The sequence below is a fragment of the Callithrix jacchus genome, chromosome 5 (assembly GCF_049354715.1).
Source record: "Callithrix jacchus isolate 240 chromosome 5, calJac240_pri, whole genome shotgun sequence".
Taxonomy (NCBI): Eukaryota; Metazoa; Chordata; class Mammalia; order Primates; family Cebidae; genus Callithrix; species Callithrix jacchus.
Window position 1 is genome coordinate 98197359 of NC_133506.1, and position 13912 is coordinate 98211270.

At 42.5% G+C, this 13912-nt stretch overlaps 1 protein-coding gene across 1 annotated transcript; it reads right to left on the reverse strand.

Annotated features, from left to right (window-relative positions):
- Window positions 1-256: 256 nt before the first annotated feature.
- LOC100415219 (C-C motif chemokine 3-like 1) lies at window positions 257-2101 on the reverse strand. The gene is made up of 3 exons (XM_002748328.6): window positions 1941-2101; window positions 1138-1252; window positions 257-746 (listed from the first exon to the last, which is right to left on the reverse strand). Exons 1-3 carry the CDS (start codon window positions 2014-2016, stop codon window positions 656-658), a joined length of 282 nt encoding a protein of 93 aa, XP_002748374.1. The 5' UTR covers window positions 2017-2101; the 3' UTR covers window positions 257-655.
- Between the last annotated feature and the right edge of the window lie 11811 nt (window positions 2102-13912).

Genomic DNA, 13912 nt, shown 5'->3' on the forward strand with positions numbered 1-13912 from the left:
CGGTGTCCATTCAAGTAATAAATTCTCCTAAAGCAGAGGAACTCTCCTAGAGCATGCATATTATAATTTAACTTATAACGTATTAGTAGTTTCAATGTTCCCGCACTGTGCCCCCATTGTAAAGTGGATGACTCTGTGCCTACTCCCCATCTCTCCCAATTTCCCTCCATTGCACGTCTTCCTAATTTTTGCCTATGATTCCTCTTAACTGGTAGTTTTGACTTGCCAGAAAAACAAAACCAAACTCAATACTGGCTTACCTTTTAAAAGAGCATCTTTATTATTTCAAATATAATAACAAAAGCATCTGATTCACATTTGTCAGTCTGGTGGCTTTGGTACCATGTCTGCCTACAGCAGGCCGATGACAGCCACCTGGTTTTCACCAAACACATTGTGAGGGAAGGGGGAGGGGACAGGGGAACTCTCAGAACAAACAATCACAAACATGCTGTGAAATTGAAAATAAATTATAAAACTAAATAGTATAAATAAATTAAAGTTTAAGTTAATAAGAGTCCCATAGTGTGGCTGTTCGGCAACAGTCAGTCCATAGGAGAGGTAGCTGCGGAGGATGCAGGGATGTTCCCAAGTCTCAGGTTCCTGCTCCCTACTGGGCCCACGGAGGTTGCTGGGCCTCGAAGCTTCTGGCCCCTCAGGCATTTAGCTCCAGGTCGCTGATGTATTTCTGGACCCACTCCTGGCTGGGGTCAGCACAGACCTGCCGGCCTCTCTTGGTTAGGAAGCTGTGAAGAAGGGAGGAATTCAGCAGGGCAATCCTGGGCCCACCATGGCCCCTTCAACCCTCTCTCTGTCCTGGGTAGCTCGGGGTCTGCCTGCTCTCTCAGGAACCCCCTGCCTATCTTGGTCTAGAGAGCTTCTCTCAGTGACTCATGGAGGCGGCCTCAGAGGGTCCTGCTGCCTCCTTCTTCCTGTCCCTTTCCTCTGAGCTGGGGAAGCCCTTCTTGACTCTGTAACACCCACCCCACTCCAGCCCCAAGTCAAGTCACACCTTGGAGCCCTAGCCCTGATAGGCTCTGGAAGGCTGGCCCTTTCCAGAATGGCCTTATGGCCCATCTTTGCCTCGCCCAGACCCTCCCTACCTCCCTAGAGGTGAGCAGGAAGACTGGCACTTACATGACACCGGGCTTGGAGCACTGGCTGCTGGTCTCAAAGTAGTCAGCTATGAAATTCTGTGGAATCTTCTGGGAGCTGTAGCGGAAGCAACAAGCAGTCGGCGTGTCAGCACCAACTGTGGAGAAAGGAAGAGAATGGGTCCGAGGCACAGCTCACAAGAAAAGGCCAGGTAGCTTCTGACCCCCAGGCGGGTGAGGAAGGTAGGCTTGCTCAGACCAAGTGACTGGAAGGCATTTGGGCATTTTTGCCGAGAACTGTCTCTGTCTTTGATTCTGTCTATCTTCTTCTTTCCCCTGGACTCTTCATAGTGCGTTCTCTGTTTCCCTGTGTGATCCAGATACCTGAACAGACTGTTCTCTTAGCTCTCTTCAGAGAATGTCTGGTTCAAGAAGTCATACCCCAGCCCAAGAGAAGCCTTGGACATCTCTTGTAAGACATTCAAGGAACAGAGCTCTTGGGAGATCTAAGGTAAGCTGGAGGGTGAATAACAGACCTCACTGGGAAGTAACCAGCCCTGGATTCTGCCTCTTGCAAACTGATTTGTTTTGAGCCCTGCTTTTCTATCTGTACAAGGGACTGTAATTCCCCTGCCTCTGCCTAGATTCTCATACCTGGAGACTAGGATGGCTAAGACCCCTTACAGAGATGAAAAATAAAGTATTGAAAAGAAAGACCAAGATGTTTTACAGCCCTTTAACAAGTTCTCTCTTTTCTCTTGGGGTCTCTCAGGCCACAAGAAAAGACTGATGTGGTCTAACTGTGGCCAGAGAGTGGTGATAGCCGCAATGACAACATGGACTCACGTGGTACAGAGAAGACCTGGCTGCAGAGAGCCATGGCGCAGAGGAGGATGGCAAGGGCAGCAGCAGAAACCTTCATGATTCTGAGCAGGTGATGGAATGTGGGCTCGAGCGTCTGCAGAACCAAGAAGGGACTGGCCACTCTCTGTTGCCTGCGTCCTTCTGAAGTCTGAAGCCATCTCTTCTTCTCTTTATAGGCAACCCTGGAGGATGGGGAAATAGAACCTGGGGGTGAGGAGGGAAATTTTTAAGCATAGTGATGCTGTCATGCTGAGTGTTGCATAATTCAGGGTCCGTAGTGACCACAGGGGCTCAGGATATCCAAGAATAGCATCTCTGAGCTATTTTCTCTCAGCTCTCAACTCATGACTGATTCCAGCTTCATGAGGAAATGGTTTCTCCTGTGAGTGTGAAGAGGAATGCATGTCAAGCCTATTTTTAGCTGGTCCCTTCTCATAAGAACTGGTCTATGCATGAACTCTCCAGCCCCATTCCTTCCCACAGACCTCCAATTCTGCTTTCTCAGCTGCTCTAACCACAGGGATAAGGTCGATGGGCTGATGCTGTGGAAGGCTTCACAACCCTCCCTCCTCCCAGAGGCAAGGAACTGAATGAAAGTTGGGGAATCGAAAGCATGAAGTCACGTTTCAGTCATTTGTCTACTTTCTAGTCACAGAATGACTAGGGCACTGGGTTAAACACTAGTTGTGGATCACAAAAATACTTTAGAGATGGGTGTCAATATGTCAAGTGCCTAGAAATATTTATAGCTATTAACCAAGAAAAACATTTCTAGTAAGGAGTTCCATGGAAACAACCCAAATATGGTGCCACCTTCGAACATAAAGATACCTGATCTAGCATCATTTTTAACTCTAAAATAAGCAAACCTAAACTTTTTTGTATCGGGGAATGATCAAATTATGATATATCCACTAGATGATGTATTATTAAGTCCCTAAAATGAATGTAGTGGCACAAATATGTTTAGAAGATTAACGGTTAAAAAAAAAAGCAAGATACAACATTATACAAAATTTGAAGGATTGTTCAAATATATATATATATATATATATTTTTAATACCAATCCTAGACATGGAAAAAATAAAAAGGTTTGGAAATACATGGCTTAAAGAATGAATAGTGCTTATATTTGTGTGATAGATCCATGGGTGATTAATTTTCTTATGTTTTTTCTTTTTCTGAATTTTTCTCATTTTATTTAGTAAGACTGTATTACCTTCTTGGTCAGCCCACAAATTTGTGAACTAATTTTGTTTTATAACATTTACAACATCACTGGCTGGAAAGTGGGTTGTTTTCTCAGATTTACAGTTCTTTTCCAAATTGCATCTTTATCAGCACCCTCAATTGTTGTCAGTTGTTTAATCCGAAAGAAATTATTGATAAATCTGCTAAAGTTTCTGTTCAGTGGCCTTTGTCAAAATGAAGTCTTATTTTCCCAATTTTTTGAACCATTTTAAGGATCTTATACTATATTTACATAAATCATGCCAAACTGAGGCAGGTTTCTCCTTATTCTTTTCAATATGTAATTTCAGTGGTGTGGAAAGGTCTCTACCTTCTCAACCAGATTATATGCTTTTTTTTCTTTTCCATATTTTATTATTTTATTCTTTCATAATCTATCAGCATACCTCACTTTATAATGAGAAATAGATTTAGTTGGTTTTAATGGCCTTTGTTTCTGAGCTGCTCCTGGTCTCATGGGGGCAGGTAGAGTAGTATGTGGACAGGTAATTGTAGCACTTAGCATAGTATGCTAAGACTCCTAGTAGAAAAAGAAATGAAAGCTCAGAACCCCACAAGGGGAAGAAGTGACCTTCCTCCAGAGGGTGGAGAAGTCTTCATAGAAGGGATGGAACTTTAGTTGTGTCTGGATAATTGCCCTGGATTTAGGCATCTATAGAGGGGTGGGCAGTGGAGGTCTAGCTGATGCAGAGTCCTGTGTGTGACATTACGGGCTTGGAGGAAAGAGGGGGTGCTTCAGTGGAGCTGCAGAGCAGTGGGGTGAATATGGACAATAAAGCTAAATTGGGACCAAACTAGGACAGGCCTTGGATTCCCCCAAAGGGGTTAGAATTGATATGTTTGATACTAGAGAATAATGGAGGACAGAAGCCAAGTGGGACCACCCCTTTGGAATTCTGTCCTTCCTAAGTGTCTACAGAGTTTAGGTCTTTTAACACACATGAGCTCTGTTTCCATCCTTCCCCAATGAGTGCTAATGCCAGTCTTGAGGTAGGAGAAGCAGAGGCAAGATCAGGGGCCATGATAGGTTTCACTGGAGTTTTGGCATCCACATATCTTCCCATATTGCTACCAATTCCAAATAAAGGCAACTTTGCCACTTGTTTCATTAGAAACCTACGTCACAGGCAATGCCTCCTTCTCACCCCACCCTCTGCCTCCAAGCTCTTGGTTGACACCCCAAATTGCATTCCCTTACTCACTTCTTAGGGGAACCCCCACCATACTCGTGATTCCGTTTCTGAGAGCTGGCTTCTATGAGTTGAGGAGAGTGAGAAAAGGAAATGGAAACTGCTGAATCAGTCAGTTTTCTGATAAGGGGCAACCTCTGCCTCTGTGATTACGACCCAGTGTGTTCTAATTAGTTACCAACGTAATTTGTTCTTCAAAAATCTAGACCATGTCCTGTTGATTTTATTTTAATTTATTTTCTCAAGAAGTTTATAGTTTAATAAAGGCAATGTGGGAGTTTGAAAACAAACTTTTATTTCGTGCTAATGATAGATTAGTAACTACACAAATTTTAGCTCACAATAATATTTATTGAGTGATCACCATCTGCAAATTTCCATACTAGGGATTTACATGTTTGAACTCTTACTCAAAACAACCCTATGATTTAGTTACCATGATACTTTCTCAGCTGAACAGGTGAAGAAACCTGTTCAGCTGAGAAAACAGTTAAGCAATTTTCCTGTGGCCGTAAAGCTGATGGCTAGCAGAGCAGGGATTCACATCCGGGTAGTCTGACTCTAGGTACCACATGCTACACGTCTTGTACCACAGCTTATTATATTTGATCCTCACAACAATCCTATAATGGCAGATTTTTTAAAAGTGTTTTCTCAGATTTTAGACCAACTTTAGGCCATGTCTTGTTGGTTACTTTAAACCAAATCCTAGCACATGATGATTATAACATGATGAACCTCCTGATCTAGCCTCTATTTCTTATCATTGTGTTCTTTTTAATAAAGATGATTTATTGAATATATAATTCTATCTCAGTGTTTACATATTTGTAAGACTTTCCCTATCAATCCCCAAACCAGGAAATAGCCCATTGCTATGTGTTTTCGCTTGGATTGAAATACAGTCGCAAGCAGAGCATGTGCTTAATTTATATATGTTGAATGAATAATGTAAGGGAGGCATAGGATGGTTGAGTTGGGAGGGTCTTAGACATTTTCCAGGTGGCAAACTCATGTTCCCAGTTGAAATGACATGTCCAGGGTCATACAGATGGAATTGGTCGGTTTTATATTCTACTGTCTGTGTTATTTACCAATGTATCTCCAGTGATAACCACAATGCCTGATATATAGTGAAGAATAATAATATATATTTGATGACTAAATAAATCACTGATTTGGCTAACAATATGTGTTATGCCTGAACTCTCACTATGGAGTTGAAATACTAATGGGAAAGGTAGGATAAAAAAGGCCATGGTGAGAGGGAGGAGGGAGAGGATGAGGAAAAATAACTAATGGGTACTAGGCTTAATACCTGGGTGACGAAGTAATTTGTACCCCAAAGCCCCATGACACAAGTTTACCTATGTAACAAACCTGCACATGTATCCCTGAACTTAAAAGAAAACAAACACACACACACACACACACACACACACACACACACACACACACAGAGAGAGAGAGAGAGAGAGAGAGAGAGAGAATATCAATATACAAAAAATTAGCTGAGTGTGATGGCACATGCCTGTAGTCCCAGCTACTAGGGAGGCTGAGACAGGAGAATTGCCTGAACCCGGGAGGTTGCAGTGAGTGGAGACTGCACTCCAGCCTGGGCAACAGAGCGAGACTCCATCTCAAAAAAAAAAAAAAAAAAAAAAGAGAGAGAGACAGAGAATTGAGGGTGCTGATAAAGATGCAATTTGGAAAAGAACTGTAAATTAAACTCATATGAAGTTTTCCGTAACTTGAATCTAAAAGGTTACGATTTGCTTTAAAAAGAAAGAGAAAGAAAGGAGAGAGGAAAGAAAGAGAAAGAAACAAAGAAAGAAGAAAGAAAGAAAGAAAGAAAGAAAGAAAGAAAGAAAGAAAGAAAGAAAGAAGAAAGAAAGAAAGAAAGAAAGAAAGAAAGAAAGAAAGAAAGAAAGAAAGAAAGAAAGGAAGGAAGAAAGAAAGAAAGAAACAAAGAAAGAAGAAAGAAAGAAAGAGAGAGAGTGAAAGGCTATGGTGTCACAGTCTTGATCTTTGGGAAACCGAGCACCCAAGATTCCTTAGGTGGTGGTGACAGAAATTAGCCAGCAGTCAACATTGTGGATCCTTCAGCATGGAGGGAGTTGATTTGTGTCCCAGCATTCTGGCTCATTTCAGCCTCTGTGAGGCCCCACGTCAGTCCAGCAGAGCATCCCAGTCCCGAGTGCAGGGAATCCTGGCTGAGCAGTTTGTCCTCTGCAGTGTCTTTGCCTTGCACCACTCCACTGGCCTCCCCACTGTGTGCTGCTGCCTATGCTTTGAGGCTGGGCATTGCTTTCCTTCCAGATTCTGGTCCTGAGGCTCCAATTTCCTGAGTGTCACCCTCTGCTATCTTCTTTGGCAGCAGGTGCCCCAGGGATGGGTCCACTGATGATGACACCTTGTTTGGCCCAGCTTTGGCCTCCTTTTCTCATGTGTGGTCTTCATGGTCAGGTTGCAGCAGGTGTGGGCCCCACCTTTCATGCCGGCAGAAGCAGCACCCTGGACTCTACTGTCTAGCATCTTAGACAGACAATGTCTCATTGACACAGCCCCTTCTTTCTGCAGCCAACCCCTGTTTCCTGCCCTAGTCCTTGTCATTTTCTCTGGCCATTTCTTGCATGTGTGCAGTAGGTCAGGGCATATGTCTTGGTACTGGAACAGCTCCCTCCCCCCATCCCTTGCCCCTCCTTCCATATTCTCTACCCAATAAAAAGTGCCTCTTCCTATCAATCTTCCAAGCTGGAAAGCTGAAAGATTGTCTCCTCTTTCTCTGTCATCCATACCTATTCAATCACCAATTCTAGTCTACATTCCATTTTACGTGCCTCTGCCTCTCACCATTCCCACAGCCTCTGTCTTAGGTCAAGTTCTTATGGTTTCTCACCATGACAACTAGAAGAGGGTCCTGGCAACTGTTTTTTCTTCTCGTTTTGTCATTTATGTATTTATTTACTTACTTATTTTGAGACAAAATATCACTCTGTGGCCCAGGCTGGAGTGCACTGGCTTGATCTTGGCTCACTGCAACCTCGGCTTCCCAGGCTCAAGTAATTATTGTGCCACAGCCTCCCAAGAAGCTGGGATTACACGCATGTGCCACCATGCCCAGCTAATTTTTTTGTATTTTTTGTGGATACCAGGTTTTACCATGTTGGCCAGGCTGGTCTCAAACTCCTGACCTCAAGTGATCTGCCTGCTCAGCCTCCCAAGTGCTGGGATTACAGGTGTGAGCCACCATGCCTGGCCTAGTTTTGTCTCTTTTTAATCTATCCCATCATACAGCACCCAATATAATTTTGCTAAAGCTCAAATCAGTCTCTCTTTCTCTCCTTTTAAAATCTTGCAAGCATTCTGCATAATTTCTGGCATGAAATGGAAGGTTCTCTGTAACCTGACCCCTGTCGACCCCTTTGGCCTCATAGCTTTCCATGTTCAGACTTCCTGAAAACCAAGACTCAGCCTTTTTGCGCTACCTGTGGTTTCTTAAATGTGCAGCTCTCTTCTCTGCTTTTAATGAAAGAGGCATTGACTTGGTAAAGCACAATTTTCCCTTCTTGTAAACCACAGGGCAGAGTGAAATACTATGAATGTGGGCACATTCCATGACAGTTGCCGAGATTAATATTTAGAACAGTGAAGGGAAAACACTACATAATTCCCCAAATTTTCTTTTCTTTTCATCTTTCTTTTTTTTTAGACGGAGTTTCACTCTGTTGCCCAGGCTGGAGTGCAGTGGCGCAATCTCAGCTCACTACAACCTCTGCCCCTCCTTCCTCTCCCCCCGGGTTCGAGTGACTCTACTACCTCAGCCTCCTGAGTAGTTAGGATTACAGGTGCCCACCACCACACCTGGCTAATTTTTGTATTTTTAGTAGAGACAGGGTTTCACCATGTTGGCCAGGCTGGTCTCGAACTCCTGACCTCAAGCAATTGCCCAACTTGGCCTCCAAAAGTGCTGGGATTATAGGCATGAGCCCCCAAGCTGTGGCCTGCAATTCCCCAAATTTTCTAAGAAAAAGAGAGAAATCCATGGATCTCGGTGTTCAAAGACATGCAAAATGCAAAACAGAAAAGACAATTTACATCAGAATAACAGAAACTGGCTGTTATGCTAATACAGCACACTTCCCTTTTCTGATTTATTCATGTTCTAAAGCCAGACATCTCGGCTTCAGTTTCAAATCTGTTGTGTGTCAGCTGTATATTTTTCTATAGGTTACATATCTCTCTGTGCTTCAGTTTCCTCGAGTGTAAAAGCAGATAATGACAGCATCTACCTCAGAGGGCCACTGTGAGGATTAAATGCATTAATATCTTTGAAAGGCATAGAACATTACTGGTTCATAGTACGTGCTATGTTAAGTGCTATCTACTGTGATTACTGTTACCATTTTTTTATTATTGAAATATTTTAATACATCCATTTTAATCAAAAATAAGTGCAGGTCTCTTGTTCTTTGTCCCTGTTTTTGCCTGGCTAATTTCAGTTCAATCTCTAATAGAGAAAAGTTAGAGCAACTTAAATGGACTAATGTGACTAGCAGAATGATTAATTACAACTTTTGGTGTATCTATGCAATAAAATACCATGCATATATTTATGCCATTTTTAAGTAATATTTAAGTTTGTAATGACACAGAAGAAAATTAAGTAACAATAATAAGACATATTAGTATATGAAAGAATAAAATGTAAAATGTAAAACTAGGTACAGAATGATAGGGCAATTTTAATTTCCTAAGTTATGCTTCCCTAAATTTTCTCAGTTTTGTACAATGACCATGTGTATTTTCTGTAAAATATGCTGAGGAAAATGAAACATACCAGGACATTTCAAGATCATGTTACTGCTGTGGCTGCTGGTCCTGCTTGCAGCCTGGGAAGCTGAAGACAATGTGACAAGACAAATGTAAAAATGCCCAGAATGGAGTTATGAATATAGTGGTGGTCAAGGTTGTGGAGGGGAAACCTATATATGACTACAAGTAAGGGGGAAAAAAGGGCTTCCCTGCTCAGGGGTGAAGGGTGACCATCGGAATGCCCTCTGAATGGAGCTCCCTGGAACCACGGATGACCCTTGCTGTCACTTCTTGCAGTTCTGAGCTAAAAAGAGTTGAGTCCAAGAATAGTATCCATTTTGATAAAACTACTGGAGGTGTGGGTTGAGGGTGGGGGAGAAGGGGAAGTACCACACTTTCAGGGCTGAGGAATCACCTTTCGGGTGGAATGTCAGAACAATCAGTGCATTCATATTTGTTTTACTCACTTGGCTATATAGTGGTCCACATCTTGAGTCCATATTACTCATCGCATCCCCTCCGTGGAGGTAAGCATAACACAGTTTCTGCATCAAGGAGCTCACTTTCTAGTTGGAGAGGCAACTTACATAAATAAATATGTGTCAGGTGGTAAGAAGGAAGTAGTTCAGACTGTAGGAGTACAATGAAGGATACAGAATTTACTTGGGAAAGAGGTCAGGGAAGTTTCTCTAGAGCAGATAAGCATTTTTTTTTTTTTTTTTTGTCATGTATTTGGGAGTCATTTGTTATAATTCTTTATCGGCTCCCCTTGACTTTCCAATTTCCACATTTGCGTTCCAGGAGTTCTAAATGGCACCAGTGCCTAAATCTTGGTGGGGGTAGTGAATATGGCTAAGCAAAATGATACAAGTCCTTTTTAATCTCATTGTGGACTTCCATTGGTACAGACACAGTATTGTTGGTAGGATCTTCATGAAGATCCCTCAAAACATTTTACCTCCATGAGCCAAAGATCAGATCAAGGCTAGGAAACAAAAGTCCATAGACAAACTCATTGTACAGCGCAATAATGACTAATCACCCATTTTTATTAAGCATCATTTTCCTAAAGCCCCAGAATGGGCATCCTCCGAATCTCTACACTTTGCTCATTCAGACAGCTGCTCTAGTGGGGATTGAGACTTAACTTGGAACTACTCATCTACAGCTGAGAGACAGCCTTCTCCATCTGTCTGTCTTTCTGACACTGTTTCCTCCTCTGACATGACACTTAGCTTATTCTACCTCTTGGGATGGTTATTTCTGTCACTGTCAATGCTGTCACTAGATATGGAACTCTTCGAAGGCAGGGACGGGGCTTCATTCAGCTGTCTTCCCTGACAAACAGCAGATGGTTAGTACATTGGGTTGATTCAAAATGTCATAGGTAATGAAGTCTGTGTGGATCCAGAGAACATGAGACACATTCTGCTTCCCTTAAAGTAAGGTCCTTGATGCGTGAAGATGAAACTGCACCAACCAGCAAAGACCAGGAGAGGTACTAACACCTGTGCTATCAGGGAACACGGAATGTTACAGCCAGGGGTGAGGATCTTGGAGTAGATCAGAACATTTCAAGCAAGAGCTGTGCAAAGAAAAGGGGACGACAGAGAGAACAGAGGGGAACAGTGCAGCTTGTGTGTGAGGGTCAGGGAGTGAGGGAGAATGCGGAGGAAGGATGACCTTGTACTTTAACGACCCTGAAGTACCTAGGATGCTGCTCCAACCCGTCCTATGGCTCCCAGATGCTGTAGGTCCCTTTTGTTCTTGACTTGTATTTTAGGTTCAGGAGTACATATGCAGGTTTGTTATATAGGTAAATTGTGTGTTGTGGGGGTTTGGTGTACAGATTATTTCATCTCCCAGGTAATAAGCATAGTATCCAATGAGTAGTTTTTTTATCCTAGCCCTCCTCCCACCCTTCACCCTTGAGTAAGCCCCATGCCTGCTGTTCCCTTCTTTGTGTCCATGTGTACTCAATGTTTAGCTTCCACTTATAAGTGAGAACATGCAGTATTTGGTTTTCTGTTCCTTTGGTAGTTCATTTAGGATAATGGCCTCCAGCTCCATCCATGTTGCTGTAAAGGGCAGAATCTCATTCTTTTTCATGACTGAGAAGTATTCCGTGGTGTATATATACCACCTTTTCTTTATCCAGTCTACCATTGATGGGTATTTAGGTTGATTCCGTGTCTTTGCTCTTGTGAATAGTGTTGTGATGAACATATATGTGCACATGTCTTTATGGTAGAATGATTTATATTCCTTTGGGTATATACCCAATAGTGGGATTGCTGGGTTGATTGGTAATTCTGTTTTAAGTTCTTTGCGAAATTGCCAAACTGCTTCCCACAATGGCTGAGCTAATTTACATTACCACCAGCAGTGTATAAGTGTTCCTTTTCTCTACAACCTCATCAGCATCTTCTGTTATTTTTTGACTTTTTAAAAGTAGCCAGTCTGACTGGTGTGAGCTGGTACCTCATTGTGGTTTTAATTTGCATTTCTCTAATGATGGGTGATAGAGCAGTTTTTGTATGTTTCTTGGCCACGTGTATGTCTTCTTTTGAAATGTGTCTGTTTATGTTATTGCCCACTTTTTAATGGAGTTGTTCGTTTTTTGCTTGTATATTTGTTTAAGTTCCTTATAGATTCTGGGTATTAGACCTTTGTCAGATACATAGTTTGTAAATATTTTCTCTCATTCTGTAGGTTGTCTCTTTACTCTGCTGATAATATCTTTTGCTGTGCAGAGTCTCTTTAGTTTAATTAGATCCCATATGTCAGTTTTTGGTTTTGTTGCAATTTGCTTTTGGCATCTTCATCATGAAATCTCTGCCAGATCTTATGTCCAGAATGGTACTGTCTAGGCTATCTTTCAGGTTATCATATTTTTATAGTTTTATAGTTTTAGGTTTTACATTTAGGTCTTTAATCAATCTTGAGTTGATTTTTATATACGATGTAAGGAAGGGGTCCAGTTTCAATCTTTTGCATATGGCTAGTCAGTTATCCCAGTACCATTTAAGGAATCGAAAGTCCTTTTCCCATTGCTTGTTTTTGTTAACTTTGTCAAAGATCAGATGGTTACAGGTATGCAGCATTATTTTCTGAGCCTCTATTTTGTTCTTTTGGTCTATGTGTCTGTTTTTGTACCAGTACCATGCTGTTTTGGTTACTGTATCCCTGTAGTATAGTTTGAAGTCATGACTCCCTCTTTTTACTCTTCTTTTTTTCTCTCAGAGAAGAGCAGGTAACAATGTGGGGTTAGGAATGAGCATCTGGGTGAGCATAGTAGAGCTAAAGGCTAATAGACATCTTGATCCAATTATCCTCATTCCCTTCATTTGCCCAACTTCACACACTTCTGTATTCAGGGTCTTTGTAAACTTCACCTTCTGTACAGGTGCCTAGTAGCTGTCAAACCAGTCGGCTTAACATGAACATGGGCATTCCCTGTGGATTGGCTGGGACACACTCACATCCTTAGATTACACATTTTGTCTGTAACATAGATAAACTCATTACTAGGTGTACAATTCTGTTTTGTTTTGCTTTGCTTTGTTTTTGAGACAGGGTCTTGTTCTGTCATCCAAGCTGGAGTGCAGTGGCACAATCACCACTCACTGCAGCCTGGACTTTCCTGGGGGTGATCCTCCCACCTTAGCCTCCTGAGAAACTGGGACTACAGGTATGCATCACCACTCCCAGCTAAATTGTATTCGATGTTTTTTTTGTAGAGACAGGTTTCACCATGTTGCCCAGGCTGGTCTCAAACTTCTGGGCTCAAGCAATTCACCTGCCTTGGCCTCCCAAAGTGCTTGGAATACAGGTGTGAGCCACTGCACCCAGCTCAATTCTGTTGTTACACTAGAAGAACATTCTCTATCTGGGTCTCCTAAACTTGATTCTTCCTGGTTTCTTTGAACTGTCCTTTTATCGGTCCAAGAAAATAACCTGAACTCTTTATTTCTCCTCCATTCCCTCCTTCTCCTAGGACAGACTAGCTCAATCCCTTTCCTGAATTAAGTCCGAATACAATCAGTCTTTGAGTGTGGAATCGCTCCTAGCAGTCTATCAGTGAACAGTTTCTTTGTGGTCACACTCTATGTTTATTCTGGAGACTACAGCATGGAAAGAAAGTGGACTTTGGAGCCAGGTGAATCTTGATTCAAATGTTGGCAGTGCCACTCATCAGCTGTGTGGCATTGAGAGCATCAGTGGACCACTCTCTGACCTCAATTGCCTTATCTATAAAATGAGATTACACACCCCTGCTCAGGGTTACAGTAGGATTAGATATAATATGCGTAAGACAGCTTTCCCAGTGCTTGGCATTGGTAAGTGTCCAATAAGAAGTTACAAATGTTCCTGAGTCACTCTACTGGGTCCCTCTGCATATCCAATGCTGGACTCTTCATGCCCAAGGAAACATACAGGGCACAAAAGTCAGTGGCACTCAGCTCAGCAGAAGAAGGCACAAGAAGGGTACGGGGGAATCCTGGCTCCCCCTTTGTTCTTAGAACCAAGCTTGTGGCAAGCCTGGAAAGACTGACATGCATCCTCCAGCTTCTGGGGGTGCCAACCACCAAGAGCAGCACAGTTCTTGTCTATAAGCCACTTGTAGCAGGTGTGAACTTTTTATCTTTTCCCCTGGGGTTTGTAACTCTCTCCCGAGTCTCGGTTACTGCCTTTGG